We start from the raw sequence: 15,988 nt of genomic DNA, 5'->3' as shown, positions 1-15,988 counted from the left end.
TCGGAGGGGGAGGGGAAAGCTTGGCTGTCCCTCCCCTTCCGAGACCCCCCAATCCATGGACCATGCGGGCTGGTATAGTCAGGGTGCGGAGCCCCACGCGGCCGGTGCTCCGCATTCTGGCTATCCCAGCCTGCATGGGGGACAAGGGGTTAAAGAGGTCTGGGAGGGGGGACCCCACGTCGTTTTTTTTTTATATTTCCCACACTCAGAACGAAGTAAGTAAAACTCTTCCCACTTGGGGGAATCTATGAAAATAATACACTATTGTTACTTGTGCAAAAAAAACTGACATTTTCCGCATTTAAAAGACATTTTTGCCCTTGAAACTTAAAAATCGATTTTCTCAAAAACTATAAGGTCTTTTTGAAAAAAAATTTTTTCCTCTTATTCCCACTGATCCCCTTAATATACCCTAGGAATTTGGTGTTCCTAAACTTTAAGCAGGCTTTGCTATTAACCGTTAAAGTCGGCGGGTTTTTAAATGTATACATTTTTACTTTGAAACTTTAACATCGATTTTCTCCAAAACTATAAGGTCTTTTTTAAAAAAAAAATTTTTCCTCTTATTCCTCCTGATCTCCTTAATATATTCTCCAAATTTGAGGCTCTTAGCATTTAAGGGGGCTTTGCTATTAACCCTTAAAGTCGGCGGCTTTTTTATATTATACGGAGCTGTTACGGTTTAACGCGAAATTACGGTAGCGTTTAATGCGAAATTACGGCATGACCGAAACGCGAAATTTCGCGTTGAAAATTACGCTTACGGTATTTTCAATTACGATTTTAATGGCAATTTCGCTACGCTAATTTCGCATCGTAATCGCAAATTTCGCATGCGTAATTATAGTAATGCGAAATTACGAAAATTTCAGCTCAACTCTATAGAAGATGAGTCGGTCCGTAATGCGCACCCAAGTATTTCTAAAGAGATGTGAAGATGCAGCTATCGGGTATTTAAACGGGGAGCAGCAGTGGAATTAGGGAACGCAGGGAGTACTGGGAAGGCATTATGGTATCCAGAGTCTTACCTCTTCTTATGTGAGTTTCTAATTTTTGTTTTCTTGTAGAGGACTTGCAGCTGTCCTTTAAAGTGAACCTTAACGCTGCGGGGGAGTTTCACTTACCTGGGGCTTCCTGCAGCTGTCCTGTGCCCTCGCAGGTCGCAGCTCCTCGAGTGTCCTCTCAAGGAAGACAAGTGTACCGGAGGACACACGAGGAGCTGCGAGGGCACAGGATGGCTGCAGGGGCGAAGCCCAAGGTAAGTGAAACTTTTTTTTACCCCAGGGATAAGGTTCACTTTAAACAACACTAGCAGCCATTGTGTGTGTTTCAGTTTTCAGAGGATTAATGTGAATATGTATCATTTTTAACTGAACCCGTCCATGTAGCTGTTCTCGGAATTCAGCCTATTGACCACCCCTGGGCAATAAGAGCAGATCTGTTTGTCTCACCTGAAATGAACACAAACCATTGATTTGGGTGGTAGAAGTCACAGGCTGCCATGTAATGAGGATAACAGACTAAGCAGAAATGGAAGAATTATAACACAAGCCACCATCACCAACACATCTCTATGGCACACAAACACTGGGTCTGGCAGCGTCCCTGGCATAGAGTATAATCCAGCATACCTCTTGTGGAATCTGCAGAAAGAAAGTATACAGTTTAGTGAGATTCATCATGTACATCAGGAAATAAGTTATTAAAACTTCCACATCTATTGTCACAAAAGAAAATCCTTGTCTCACTGTTGTGGGAATCCGTTCTTCTAATATCTTCCCAGTTACTGACCCAGAACCAGAAATGGAACAAGATTAAATGGGATCCAGGACAAAGTACTAGCCTTCACTTCCTGGTAGGGTTGCCAGGTCGGCTGATGGAGAAAACCGGACAGGGGGTGGAGTTAGGGGTGGAGTTAGGGGCGGAGTCAGAAGCACACTTTTATGTAGAGTGGGGCTAAGCAATGGGCTTTTTTAAAAAAAAAATGTATAGTATTTATATCGCACTGACATCTTCTGCAGCACATTACAGAGTACATAGCCATGTCACTAACTGTCCTCACCAGTAGTACTCGTCCAGTGCACATAAGAGACAGTTTTTCACCAGTAACTGCACATAAGAGACAGCTTTTCACCAGTAAATGCACATTATAAGAGACACCTTTTCGCCAGTAAATGCACATAATAAGAGACAGCTTTTCCCCAGTAAATGCACAAGAGACAGCTTTTCACCAGTAAATGCACATAATAAGACACAGCTTTTCACCAGTAAATGCACATAATAAGAGACAGCTTTTCACCAGTAAATGCACAAAAGAGACAGCTTTTCACCACTAAATGCACATAATGACAAACAGCCAGTGTTCCCAGTATATGTAGCCAGGGATATATGTGCCCAGTATATGTAGCCAGGGGGTATATATGTCCCAGTATATGTAGGCAGGGGTGTAAATGTCCCAGTATACGTAGGCAGGGGTATATATGTCCCAGTATATGTAGCCAGGGGGTATATGTGCCCAGAATAGGTAGCCAGGGGGTATATGTGCCCAGAATAGGTAGCCAGGAGCTATATGTGCCCAGAATAGGTAGCCAGGGGCTATATGTGCCCAGAATAGGTAGCCAGGGGCTATATGTGCCCAGAATAGGGAGCCAGGGGCTATATGTGCCCGGAATAGGTAGCCAGGGGCTATATGTGCCCGGAATAGGTAGCCAGGGGCTATATGTGCCCGGAATAGGTAGCCAGGGGGTATATGTGCCCAGAATAGGTAGCCAGGGGCTATATGTGCCCAGAATAGGTAGCCAGGGGGTATATGTGCCCGGAATAGGTAGCCAGGGGCTATATGTGCCCAGAATAGGTAGCCAGGTGAGTCGAATCTCAGCGGCTGCGGGACCCTAACTTCCGGCGCTGGAGCGACACAGGTAAGTTCCGCCTGCAGCCACTCGCCAGCCTGCACATCATCCTGGAGGAGACAGCGGGGGAGAGAGAGCACCCTAAGGTGAGGGAAGGGGGGGGGGAGATTGCCCCCCTTCTCCACCGCTGCTCCCAGCTCTCTCTCTGCTGCGCTGTTCTCCTCCTGCGCTGCGGGGGGGGGGGGGGGGGCTCTAAACCGGACAACTTAATTGTCCGGTTTAGCATGCCTTTTTGCACCGGACACAGTGCACAAAAACCGGACTGTCCGGTGTAAAACCGGACACCTGGCAACCCTACTTCCTGGGTCGTTATAATAAGCTTAGGTGGTAGAAGGTGGCAGCTGGGCCCCTTGATGCCTAATAGGCCCCAGGCAGTTGCCTAGGTTGCCTTATGGATAATCCCTTTCTGCTCAGAACAAGCAAGGCCAATGAATATGACAATTTCTGATATTATAAACCTCTGATATAGTAAATGAATTGGCCCGGTATATAGTTTACGGTCAGAACCCGAATTCTGGGCATTTGGGGATCTGGCCGGCCAATATGCGAAGTGGATGGCTATTGTGGCGAATATGCAAAGAAACTGTGTGCAACTTAAATTTTTGGACTTGGGTCAGCCAGACTGTGCAATTGCAGGACTCGCCTGGCCACGTTCCGAAGAAAGCTTTCCTACAGTGGTGCAGAGGCGGTGTTCCAACATTTTAGCATACCCGACAGAATAGCATACAAATGCTACTGAGCATGTGCAAAGCCATGGGGGGGGCAAGTGGGGCAATCGCCCCAGGCCCCGCACCTGAAAAGGCCCCGCACCCTCTGCCAGACCTTATCCATCCGCGTCTGCCCTGCTTGAGATTGCTGCACAGCTGTATCTGGCAGCCGGGGATATAAGGAGGCAGAGGGAGGTGATGACGCTACAGGCTGTTTACAGACAGGGACGTCTATGCCTGCAACCTGTAGCTTCGAGTCCTCCCCCTCCTCTCCCCCTGTAACGAAGCTGTGTCCTGCAGCCACGCCCCCTTCCTCTCCAGGCTGCTCCTCAGGTCCTCACACACAGCTTCTGCCGGGAGATTCAAGAGAGCTCAGCTGCTATCAGTGGTACATATTGGAAGAAGCTTGCCTGTCACAGGCAAGTAATACACAAGATAAGCGTCAGATAGCTGCAATAAATATATGTCCACTAATGGGAGGGAAGGTGAATGGGGGTTCTGCTGATTGTTCACTTGTGTGTCCTTCCCTGCATGTCAGAGCACTTGCTCAGGCTGCAATCCTGGTAAGGATTAAGGAATGTCCCTTTCCCTCCTCTGTTTCCACTATCCTCACCATCACATTCTCTGTCAGGGGCGTAGCAATAGGCCCTGCAGCGCCTGCGCCCGCGGGGGGCCCGCTCGGGGCCGTTTTTTGGGGGCTGGAGGGGTGGCAGCATGAGGGGAAAGCCTTGCCCACAGTCGGCGGGGAGAGGGGAAGTTCCCCCCTCTCCCTCACCTCGGGGCTCTCCCCTCTGCGCTCCCCTCCAGCTAGTGAATGTGTGTGGGCAGCGGGCAGCGGCGGCAGGATACATACCTTCTTCCTTGCGTACCATCGCCGCCTTCTCGCTCTAGCGGCTGACGTCACTTCCGGAAGCGGAAGTGACGTCAGCAGCTAGAGCGAGAAGGCGGCGATGGAACGCAAGGAAGAAGGTATGTATCCCGCTGCTGCCCGCTGCCCGCTGCCCACACACATTGAAATTCTGCAGGGGGATTTTCAGGTGTCTGCTGCCCACATTATGATTTTCAGGTGTCTGCTGCCCACATTACGATTTTCAGGTGTCTGCTGCCCACATTACGATTTTCAGGTGTCTGCTGCCCACATTACGATTTTCAGGTGTCTGCTGCCCACATTACGATTTTCAGGTGTCTGCTGCCCACATTGCGATTTTCTGGTGTCTGCTGCCCACATTACGATTTTCTGGTGTATGCTGCCCACATTAGGATTTTCTGGTGACTGCTGCCCACATTGCGATTTTCTGGTGACTGTTGCCCACATTGCGATTTTCTGGTGACTGCTGCCCACATTGCGATTTTCTGGTGACTGCTGCCCACATAAGGATTTTCTGGTGACTGCTGCCCACATTAGGATTTTCTGGTGTGTGCTGCCCACATTATGATATTCTGGTGACTGACTGCTGCCCACATTAGGATTTTCAGGTGCCTGCTGCCCACATTACGATTTTCAGGTGTCTGCTGCCCACATTACGATTTTCTGGTTACTGCTGCCCACATTGCGATTTTCTGGTCACTGCTGCCCACATTACGATTTTCAGGTGTCTGCTGCCCACATTGCGATTTTCAGGTGCCTGCTGCCCACATTACGATTTTCAGGTGTCTGCTGCCCACATTACGATTTTCAGGTGCCTGCTGCCCACATTACGATTTTCAGGTGTCTGCTGCCCACAATACGATTTTCTGGTCACTGCTGCCCACATTGCGATTTTCTGGTCACTGCTGCCCACATTGCGATTTTCAGGTGTCTGCTGCCCACATTACGATTTTCAGGTGTCTGCTGCCCACATTACGATTTTCAGGTGTCTGCTGCCCACATTGCGATTTTCAGGTGTCTGCTGCCCACATTACGATTTTCAGGTGCCTGCTGCCCACATTACGATTTTCAGGTGTCTGCTGCCCACATTACGATTTTCAGGTGTCTGCTGCCCACATTACGATTTTCTGGTGTCTGCTGCCCACATTACGATTTTCAGGTGTCTGCTGCCCACATTGCGATTTTCTGGTGTCTGCTGCCCACATTACGATTTTCTGGTGTATGCTGCCCACATTAGGATTTTCTGGTGACTGCTGCCCACATTGCGATTTTCTGGTGACTGTTGCCCACATTGCGATTTTCTGGTGACTGCTGCCCACATTGCGATTTTCTGGTGACTGCTGCCCACATAAGGATTTTCTGGTGACTGCTGCCCACATTAGGATTTTCTGGTGTGTGCTGCCCACATTATGATATTCTGGTGACTGACTGCTGCCCACATTAGGATTTTCTGGTGACTGCTGCCCACATTACGATATTCTGGTGACTGCTGCCCACATTAGGATTTTCTGGTGACTGATGCCCACATTGCGATTTTCTGGTGACTGCTGCCCACATGGCGATTTTCTGGTGACTGCTGCCCACATTGCGATTTTCTGGTGAACTCTGCCCACATTACGATTTTCTGTCCCACATTACGATATTCTGGTGAACGCTGCCCACATTACGATTGTCTGGTGAATGCTGTCCACGTTACAATTTTCTGGTGACTGCTGCTCACGTTACGATTTTCTGGTGAACTCTGCCCACATTATGATTTTCTGGTGAACGCTGCCCACATTACGATTGTCTGGTGAATGCTGTCCACGTTACAATTTTCTGGTGACTGGTGCCCACATTACGATTTTCTGGTGAACTCTGCCCACATTATGATTTTTTAAAGGCCCACATTACGATTTTCTGGTGAACTCTGCCCACATTACGATTTTCTGGCCCACATTACGATTGTCTGGTAAAATGCTGCCCACTTTACAATTAATTTACAGTGAAACGCTGCCCCATTACGATTATTTGGCACCTATGGGGGGGGGGGGGGGCCCATCCAAATATTCGCAGGGGGGCCCAGTGATTTCTAGTTACGCCCCTGTTCTCTGTATTTTCCTCTCTTTATCTAGTGCTCTCTTTTCTATCCTATCTTACATCCTGTACCCCCCTCTCTCACACATGTTCTGCAGCACATTACAGAGTCAATCATGGCTGTCTTCCGAGGTCTCGCAATCTAATCCCACCATAGTCATAGTCTAATGTCCTACCATATTATTCTTATGTGTTTATATAGCACTGACATCTTCTGTAGCACATTACAGAGCACATAGTCATGTCGCTGACTGTCCCTAGAGAAACTCACAATCCAATCCTTCCATAGTCATAGTCTAATGTCCTACCATATTATTATTATTATTATTATTATTATGCATTTATATAGCACTGACATCTTCTGCAGCACTTTACAGAGCCATGTTACTGACTGTCCTCAGAGGAGCTCACACTCTAATCATACCAAAAAGTCAGCCTAATGTCCTACCATATTATTATTATGTATTTATATAGTACTGACATCTTCTGCAGCGCTTTACAGAGTACATAATCATGTCACGGACTGTCCTCTGAGGAGCTCACAATCTAATCCTACCATAGCCATAGTCTAATGTCCTACCATATTATTATTATTATGTATTTATATAGCACTGGCATCTTCTGCAGCACAGTACAGAGTACATAGTCATGTCACTGACTGTCCTCAGAGGAGCTCACAATCTAATCCTACCATAGTAATAGTATAATGTCTCTACCATATTATTATTATGTATTTATATAGCACTGGCATCTTCTGCAGCACAGTACAGAGTACATAGTCAAGTCACTGACTGTCCTTAGAGGAGATCACATTCTAACCCTATCATTCATAACCGTAGTGCCTGGAGGAAACCCACACAGACACGGGGAGAACATACAAACTCCTTGCTGATGTTGACCTGGCTGGGCTTCAAACTGGGGACCCAGCGCTGCAAGACGAGAGTGTTAACCACTAGGCGTCTATCTATCTATCTGTCTGTCTGTCTGTCTGTCTGTCTGTCTGTCTGTCTGTCTGTCTGTCTATCTATCTATCTATCTATCTATCTATCTATCTATCTATCTATCTATCCAGTGTGTGTGTGTGTGTGTCTGTCTGTCTACAGTATCTAGTGTCTGTGTGTCTGTCTGTCTGTCTGTCTAGAGAGTGTGTGTGTGCGTGTGCGTGTAACATATCTGTGTCTCTAGGCCCTGCATATGACACTCGCCCCAGGCCCCGCATACTTTAAGGCCACCTCTGAGTGGTGGCAAAAGGAGCCAGGTGAAAAATACCTGAAGACCAAGTCCAGAAGGAGCGTTGTGGTAAACGGACAGAGTTGAAATCCAGAGCATTTAGAGCAGGAGGGGACATCAGGCCCAGTTTGGACCAAACCGAACAGAGTGCAAGTGGGTAACAGAGGACATGGAGCAAAGGAGGTGAAGACTGGAAGGGAACAGAGATGAAAAGAACACAGAGAGTGCAGAGGGGAGGACAGAGGTACATGAATCCCAACATTGTCTCCCAGCAACATGGCTTCTGCATCCTGTCACCAGCTCGCTGAACCAAGCTTGCTGCTACCTCTGCAGAAAAGCTTCTTCAGGACTTGGCTGGCCGGGTCCTGGCATTTTGTGTTCTGGCCGGCCAAAGTCCAAAATGTAGCCATAAGTTCGTTTGCACATTGGCCGCAGAAACTGGCAATTTTGCATATGGGCCAGTCAGATTCCAAGTTGGCCAACTTCAGGATCTGGAACATTTACAGTAATCAAGGTGTAGGATTCAACCTTAACAATGATCCCAATAAACAGCCATGAACTATGAATTCTGGGTACCGGAACAATGAATTGACAACTAACCTTATACAATGTAAAGCCAATACTCAGCAAATACTGTCCAAGCTTCCGCTTATTCCTACGATTCTTCTGCATGAGACCCACCACGATGGTGCAGTAGGGATCATCGGGGGGTGCATCTTCATCTGGCTTCTCCAGATTTACGTAGTATTGAGGGTTTGTCCAGAATGTTTCTGTCAGTGACAGAAAAGATAATTTTTTAAGGAGATGAAAAGTTCGTTAAAGGGTACTTTGCATAAGTCATGTCACTAACTGTCCCTTACTCAAGCTAGATTTCGGTACACATCACTGTAATATAAGTATATATAACTAGTAATCAATTTTTTTTTGCCTTGATGAAGGGGTATACTGTAATTCTGAAACAAGGTATAAACGGATGAGCCAAACATTGCTTTAAAGGAGGGCTGGTGCTTAAATCCATCCCTGATCTGCATATTTGATAGTGGCACCATCTACAATTTCAGACATGCACCTGCTATTATTTGCAGGCGGCCCTAAACTTAAGTGACCTGAGTAATTGGTTGCTTTGGGTGTCGGTAAAAATGGGAAAGCCTTTGCCATGGTGATATGTGTGGCAGCAGGAATTTCCCTTCACTTCCTGTCAAGGACAGAGACACAACAGGAAGTGAGAAAGGATCTCCCTTTATAAACGCAAAGCCACATATCTGAGGGCTGGAGTATAAATATAGGCAACTGGGCTTTTGGCCATGGACTTAGATCATTCAAGGCTCCCCAAGTATTCCAAGACAAACAAAGGCTACCCTAACTCTGTTATGGGTGGTAGTGGTGGTAGTGGTGGTGGTGGTGGGGTGGGGGTAAAAGGCTACCCTAATACTGCTATATGGGGGGGAGGGGGGGCGGGCAACTATAATACTACTTTATGAGGGGTGGAGTAAGCAAGGCTACCCTAATTCTGGTATGCGGGTGAGTGGGGACAAAGCTGCACCCACTGCTGCAATTTGGGAGGAGTCAAAGGTCATTTAATGCTGCTATGGGATGGGGACAAAGGCCACCTAATACTGGTGTATTCTACTTAAAAATGGCCCTGTACACAAATAGGGAGGAGGCGCTCCAAAGGTTGTATGCAATCATTTCTGACTGGATAATGAAACAGACTTATCCAGAAAGGACAATGTGTTTCCTGGGACCTGCCCGCTTCTTCAGGTCCATAATACAGTGTCTTAATGCACATTGGAGTTGGAAATCAATTCAGTTTTAAAATAATCATTATGTGTATTTATAATATTTAAGAAAAATTTCGTGTAAACGAAATTTGCCCATTACCAAAAAGTTTCCATGGTCTTGATCGTTTGTGGTGAGGCACATAATTATGTAGCCTGCCCCCTCCAAGATATCATAAGGAAGTCGCCTGGGGAGCTCCACCCCAAATACAAGAGTTAAATACCATGGTGCTCCCCCCTCGAAATCCCCCCCCACCAAGATGTTAGAATAAAGTAGCTTGGTGTGCCCAAAAATATAAGAATTACATTTTCTCCCCAAGACTACCAAGAAATCAAAATTTAGTGGCCAAGTTTTTCTCTTCCTTCAATACCTCCACTCCACAGACATCAGAATTTAGTGGTCCGGGAAGCCCCCTCTCCCCCAGGTATTACAATAATTTGTTCAGGTGTCCCCCGCCACCCGTCACTGCTTCCCTCCCACATATGACATTGACATGACATGTTGGCAGGTCACAGTAGTCACTGGCCATGAAGATAGAGAGGATGGAGGAGCATGCTATTGGACAGGGTAGTTAACCCTTTCTGCTGCACTGTGCACTCTACATTCAGTGGAAGGGGTTGCTTCTTCCCCCCTTTTCCCTACCCTGGGCAGTCACCAGCAGTGCCTGATTATTCACGAGACAAACCTAGGCAGTTGCCTAGTGGATTCTAGCCTCCAACAAATCTTACTAAAAAAAAAGCCAGGTGACCATCAACTGTGGGCAAAAACTGCTATCTTGTCTAGGGCCCCATTTCATCTTAATTCTTTTCTGGTCAACAGTAGGGATAAGCAGGTGAAATTGCCAAACATAATTTCTCAGGGAATTGGGCTCATGTTTGCTTAGAAAATTTTTTGCAAAATTACAGCAGAAAATTTGCATTATTCGCTTAATTTTTGCAATTCCATACAAATCAGGAGACTGAGCTATGCATATTACCCCGTCAGTGCACTCTGACGCAGGGTAATTTGCACAGAGGAATGGTGTGGTGCACTTGTCCTGCCCCTGGCTCTCCTGCTGCTGGACAATCGCACCGTGCCAAGCATGAAACTAGCATCAGGTGTTCTTTCGGTTAGCCTTGATATACAGACCAAATAGGTAGCAAAAGGTGTCGACATCATGTATTGGGGATTTCTAATCAACTGCAAAAATCTGCGACATAGACTTAAAAATTTCCCGAAATTGATATAATTTAGTGGAAAAAAAAATCAGAAAATGGTTTGGACAATTTCGCTCATCCCTAGTCACCAGCCCTCATAAAAACAAACCTGTGCTGGGCACATCTTCTGTTTGTAATGCTACAGCAGACCTTCCTGGATGGGCGCCCCTATTGACACCATGACACCCATGACCACTGAATACCAGTGAGGTGCCACAGCCCTGGTTGGGGAGGAATACTTGCTAGTGATGTGAAGAGGAACCCTAACCCAGCAAACTACAGAAACAGCATACCACAGAGCAAGGGTAGGGAACCTATGGCTCGGGAGCCAGATGTGGCTCTTTTGAGGGCTACATCTGCCTCACAGTTAGGGGTTGATTCACTAAGTTACATTGCTCAAGCAGCGCAGCTTAGTTCGGCAGCGCAAGTAAAATTTTCAAAGTAGACGCGCTACTGCTGTACCATGCACTACTAACTTACTCGCGCTACCCCAAAACTAAGGCTGCTACATTTGTCCCATCCTGGATCCAGTCAGGTCCAGTGACTTTGTAGGACAAGATCCCTGAACTTTGACTAGCCCAATAAGCTGCCGGTCAATTGACAGGCAGCCGATTTTGCCAAAGTGCAGGGATCTTGTCCTACAAAGTGAATCATCCCCCAAGTCAGCTATCTAATTGTACAAGCTGTTAGTCGGTATTTCTCCTTTCTGACTCTCGGGGAAATTGCTAATGTTGCTTAAACCCAAGAGAAGCTGAAGACGTGTCTGACACTTCTGCTGCCCGGAGGATGAACTGTATACACATTACCACATTACATTATACATATTACAGCGCTGCGTAATATGTTGGTGCTTTATAAATACAATAAATAAACAAATAAAAAATAAATACCATGGCAACAGGGATATGAGCCCTCTGCTGCGCATGCACACTGTCCCAGTTTGAGACATATTGTATGGCTCTCACAGAATTACATTTTAAAATCTGTGGCGTTTATGGCTCTCTCAGCCAAAGAGGTTCCTGACCCCTGCAACAGAGGGCCATCATCATCCTATGTGGGTGTTTTTTACCTTTATAGGAGCTTTAAAGTATTAGTTTCAAAATGAGTTTACTAACACTTCAGCAAAGAAAGTACGCTGAACTACTGATCAGTGCCACATTATCGATCCCTTTAAATAAATTTACTTTAGTGCAATGGCATAACCACATAGGAACACACCATGCAGCCACTGGGGAACCCAGAATCCAAAGAAGTGGGGGGAAATGACATTTGTTATGGTTGAAGAAGGTGCCACCCCTGTTTTAGGAGCAATGGTGGCAGCATTTGTTATAAGGAAAGAAGGTTAATAAAATAAGGCCTATGAGGCCCGTATGTTACCGAAGTAGTCCTTGTTGCCTCCTGCAGTGGATCCTCCCACCCAGCTCCCGCTGAACACGGCAGTACACCATTTGCTCTTTTCATTAATGGTGGTGGCATCCGGAGTCAAATTACAGATCTCCACTCCACCAAATTCACGAGTGAAGTCTGAAAACGGCATCCTGCAGACAGGGAGACATAACGTTGATCACAGGAATTCCTAATAGGCCCCCCCCTTTACACGTCAAAAAAGCAATGCTGTTTTACAAATGTGGTCTCCATAGGGAACATGTAAAAAAAAAGATTGCTGCATACTCAATTATTACAAAATTACACTGAGGCAAAGAAATATTTGATCCCTTGCTGATTTTGCTTGTTTCCCCTCCGACCAAGAAATGACTAGTCTATAATTGTAATAGGTAAATTATATATGATCAGCGCAGAGTCCAAAAACAAAAGACGAGTCTTCAACAAAGAATAAGAGCAGGCAAATCTCCACCACAATAAATATTGGGTTCACAGCACAGCTCTGCAATCATGGATACCCAAAAAAGGGAAAGAGGCTTCCCAACTGGTGACAACCCACATTATAAGGTTGTATCAACGCTTTGGTAGGACATCAGGAAGCAATAGTCTGTTCAGGATCCACCAAATCAGCAATGATTCATCTCACGAATGGATATCAGTAAACATCATAAAAAACAAACAAACGGCAACTCTAAGTGTAAACCGTTTAATAAGAGTTTTCATAGTAAAAACAGCTTAAAAATAGCATAAAAACAAAACTTACATACGGGCCCATGCAATGATAACCCCGAGAAAGTTGCACGCGTGTATGGGTCAGCAGTAATGGACAGTATAAAGGTGCCGCCTGTCTCCTGGGAAGGGTATCCATGGGTATCCATGATTGCAGAGCTGTGCCGTGAACCCAATATTTATTGTGGTGGAGATTTACCTGACCTTATTCTTTGTTGAAGACTCGTCTTTTGTTTTTGGACTCTGCGCTGATTATATATATTTTACCTGTTTGTGAACTCTGGACATTGTTCTTCTCTGAGCAGCGGCCACTTTGTTTCCTTGGTGCTGAAATGCTGATACACATATGCAAACTTATAATTGTAATAGAAGGTTTATTGCAGTTGTGAGAGACAGAACAACAACAAAAGAATGCACAAAAATCCAGTGCCCCAAAGTCAGAGCTTAATGGGCATTGTAATGGGTGAAAATGTTTTTTGCCCTTTTGTTTGAAAGGACCTTTCCAGGGCCGGGCCGAGGCATAGGTAGTGTTGGGCGAACAGTGTCCGCCACTGTTCGGGTTCTGCAGAACATCACCCTGTTCGGGTGATGTTCGAGTTCGGCCGAACACCTGATGGTGTTCGGCCAAACTGTTCGGCCATATGGCCGAACTAAGAGCGCATGGCCGAACGTTACCCGAACGTTCGGCTAGCGCTGTGATTGGCCGAACGGGTCACGTGTAGTGTTGGGCGAACATCTAGATGTTCGGGTTCGGGCCGAACATGGCCGCGATGTTCGGGTGCTTGAGCCGAACTCCGAACATAATGGAAGTCAATGGGGACCCGAACTTTCAGAGTGGGTACAAGAGGAAAAAAAATTTAGCAAAAAGAGCTTATAGTTTTTGAGAAAATCGATTTTAAAGTTTCAAAGGGAAAACTGTCTTTTAAATGCGGGAAATGTCTGTTTTCTTTGCACAGGTAACATGCTTTTTGTCGGCATGCAGTCATAAATGTAATACATATAAGAGGTTCCAGGAAAAGGGACCGGTAACGCTAACCCAGCAGCAGCACACGTGATGGAACAGGAGGAGGGTGGCGCAGGAGGAGAAGGCCACGCTTTGAGACACAACAACCCAGGCCTTGCATGAGGACAAGAAGCGTGCGGATAGCAATTTGTGTTTTGTCGCCATGCAGTCATAAATTTAATACAGATGAGAGGTTCAATAAACAGGGACCGGAAATGCTAACCCATCACAGATGTTCATTGTTTATGTTACTTGGTTGGGGTCCGGGAGTGTCGCAGCGATGTTCGGCGAACGTTCGCGAACCCGAACATCTAGGTGTTCGCCCAACACTAGGCATAGGCTGGAGAGGCTCCAGCCTCAGGGCGCAGTGTAGGAGGGGGCGCAGAATTCATTCAGCTGTCATTCCTAATTGTGTTTGAAGCAGAAAGAAATAAGAAAAGGGGATACATAGCAGTGACTGCAAGCCAGATAACTAGATATTAAGGTGTTGGGGAGGTTGTGGGCCCTGTGGCCCTCTTAGTCTAATAGCAATCGGTGAGTGACGGCTGGGATGGGAGGGGTGGAGGGGCGCACTTTGGTGTCTCAGCCTTGGGTGCTGGAGGACCTTGTCCCTGCTCTGGACCTTTCCAATGTATGTATGTATGTATATATATGTATATAATTTATTTAAGCCTGTAAGGGGGAGGCCTCAACTGTGTGATCAAAAAGTAGGTGTAGCCAATATTGGGCCATACCACATATAACATATTTGGTGTGCCAAAATTTCAGTACTCCATTTGTGTGGTTAATCTTTCCCGTGCTACATTTTTAGTGCCCTGCAAAGTACCTCTTAACTTCCCAGTACTCCTATAGTAATCCAATCCCAACAACCTCAAAACCTCTGCCATCATTCTAGCCTCAACCTCCCATCCATGTTCATTGGGCCTCCCATAGTGTGTTCTCAGCTTTGAACTGGCTAATAACCATAGACAGAGTCCTAGAGCCCCTGTGACTACACGGAAGAATTCATTGTAACATCTGAGTGATCAGGAAAAATAGCTTGGTGGAATGACCATCAAAAAGGGGCTGGGAAGATCCCTGGGGTAAATCAGTACCCCTTACCTATTTGCACAAAAAGTTTAAGTGTTTCACTGCACTACTGTCCCAATAGTAAAGTGCAGGAAGCTCTGGCAAAAGCCTCTTTAGACCTCACATTTGAGTCCCTATATTGGTCTATTGATCATTCTGAACCAATTAACCACTTCACCACTGAGGGGTTTTACCCCCTGAGCACCAGAGCAATTTTCACCTTTCAGCGCTCCTTCCATTCATTCGTCTATAACTTTATTATTACTTATCGCAATGAAATGAACTATATCTTGTTTTTTTCGCCACCAATTAGGCTTTCTTTAGGTGGGACATTATGCCAAGAATTATTTTTTTCTAAATGTGTTTTAATGGGAAAATAGGAAAAATGTGGGGAAAAAAATAATTATTTTTCAGTTTTCGGCCATTATAGTTTTTAAATAATGCATGCTACTGTAATTAAAACCCATGAAACGTATTTGCCCTTTTGTCCCGGTTATAAAACCATTTAAATTATGTCCCTATCACAATGTTTGGCGCCAATATTTTATTTGGAAATAAAGGTGCATTTTTTTCAGTTTTGCGTCCATCCCTAATTACAAGCCCATAGTTTATAAAGTAACAGTGTTATACCCTCTTGGCATAAATATTTAAAAAGTTCAGTCCCTAAGGTAACTATTTATGTATTTTTTTTAATTGTAAATTTTTTATTTTTTTTTTAATTACAAAAAAAAAAAAAATGGGGAGTGTGGGAGGTAATGAGTTAATTTTATGTGAAAAAGTCATTTATTTGTATGTGAAAAATGTGTAGGGTGTAGTTCACTATTTGGCCACAAGATGGCCACAGTAACTTTTTGTTTTAATGCGACCTCCAAGCTTCTTTCCGGAAGCTTGGAGGAAGAATAAGGAGGCTGGACACGTGAGTTTTTTCTCACAATGATCGCGCTGCCCATAGGAGAGCAGCTGATCATTGCGGGGCTTAGATCAACGAACGGGAATGGATTTTCCCGTTCATTGATCTCTGGGCGAGCGGGCGGCGGCGT

The 15,988-nt window shown here is 45.7% G+C and overlaps 1 protein-coding gene across 1 annotated transcript in view; it reads right to left on the bottom strand.

The window, feature by feature from the left end:
- Positions 1 to 1,542: 1,542 nt before the first annotated feature.
- The window catches only part of LOC137504428 (calpain-8-like), a 54,349-nt gene continuing 39,903 nt past the window's right edge, over positions 1,543 to 15,988 (bottom strand). Inside the window, exons 9-11 of the mRNA XM_068232839.1 lie at positions 12,143 to 12,303; positions 8,391 to 8,560; positions 1,543 to 1,643 (exon numbers count right to left, since the gene is read on the bottom strand). Of these exons, the coding sequence (XP_068088940.1) occupies positions 1,572 to 1,643; positions 8,391 to 8,560; positions 12,143 to 12,303 (403 nt within the window). The 3' untranslated portion in view covers positions 1,543 to 1,571. The remainder of the gene's footprint in view (positions 1,644 to 8,390; positions 8,561 to 12,142; positions 12,304 to 15,988) is intronic.

This window comes from Hyperolius riggenbachi, chromosome 4 (assembly GCF_040937935.1).
Source record: "Hyperolius riggenbachi isolate aHypRig1 chromosome 4, aHypRig1.pri, whole genome shotgun sequence".
NCBI lineage: Eukaryota > Metazoa > Chordata > Amphibia > Anura > Hyperoliidae > Hyperolius > Hyperolius riggenbachi.
This window is presented reverse-complemented; position numbering and strand designations above follow the sequence as displayed.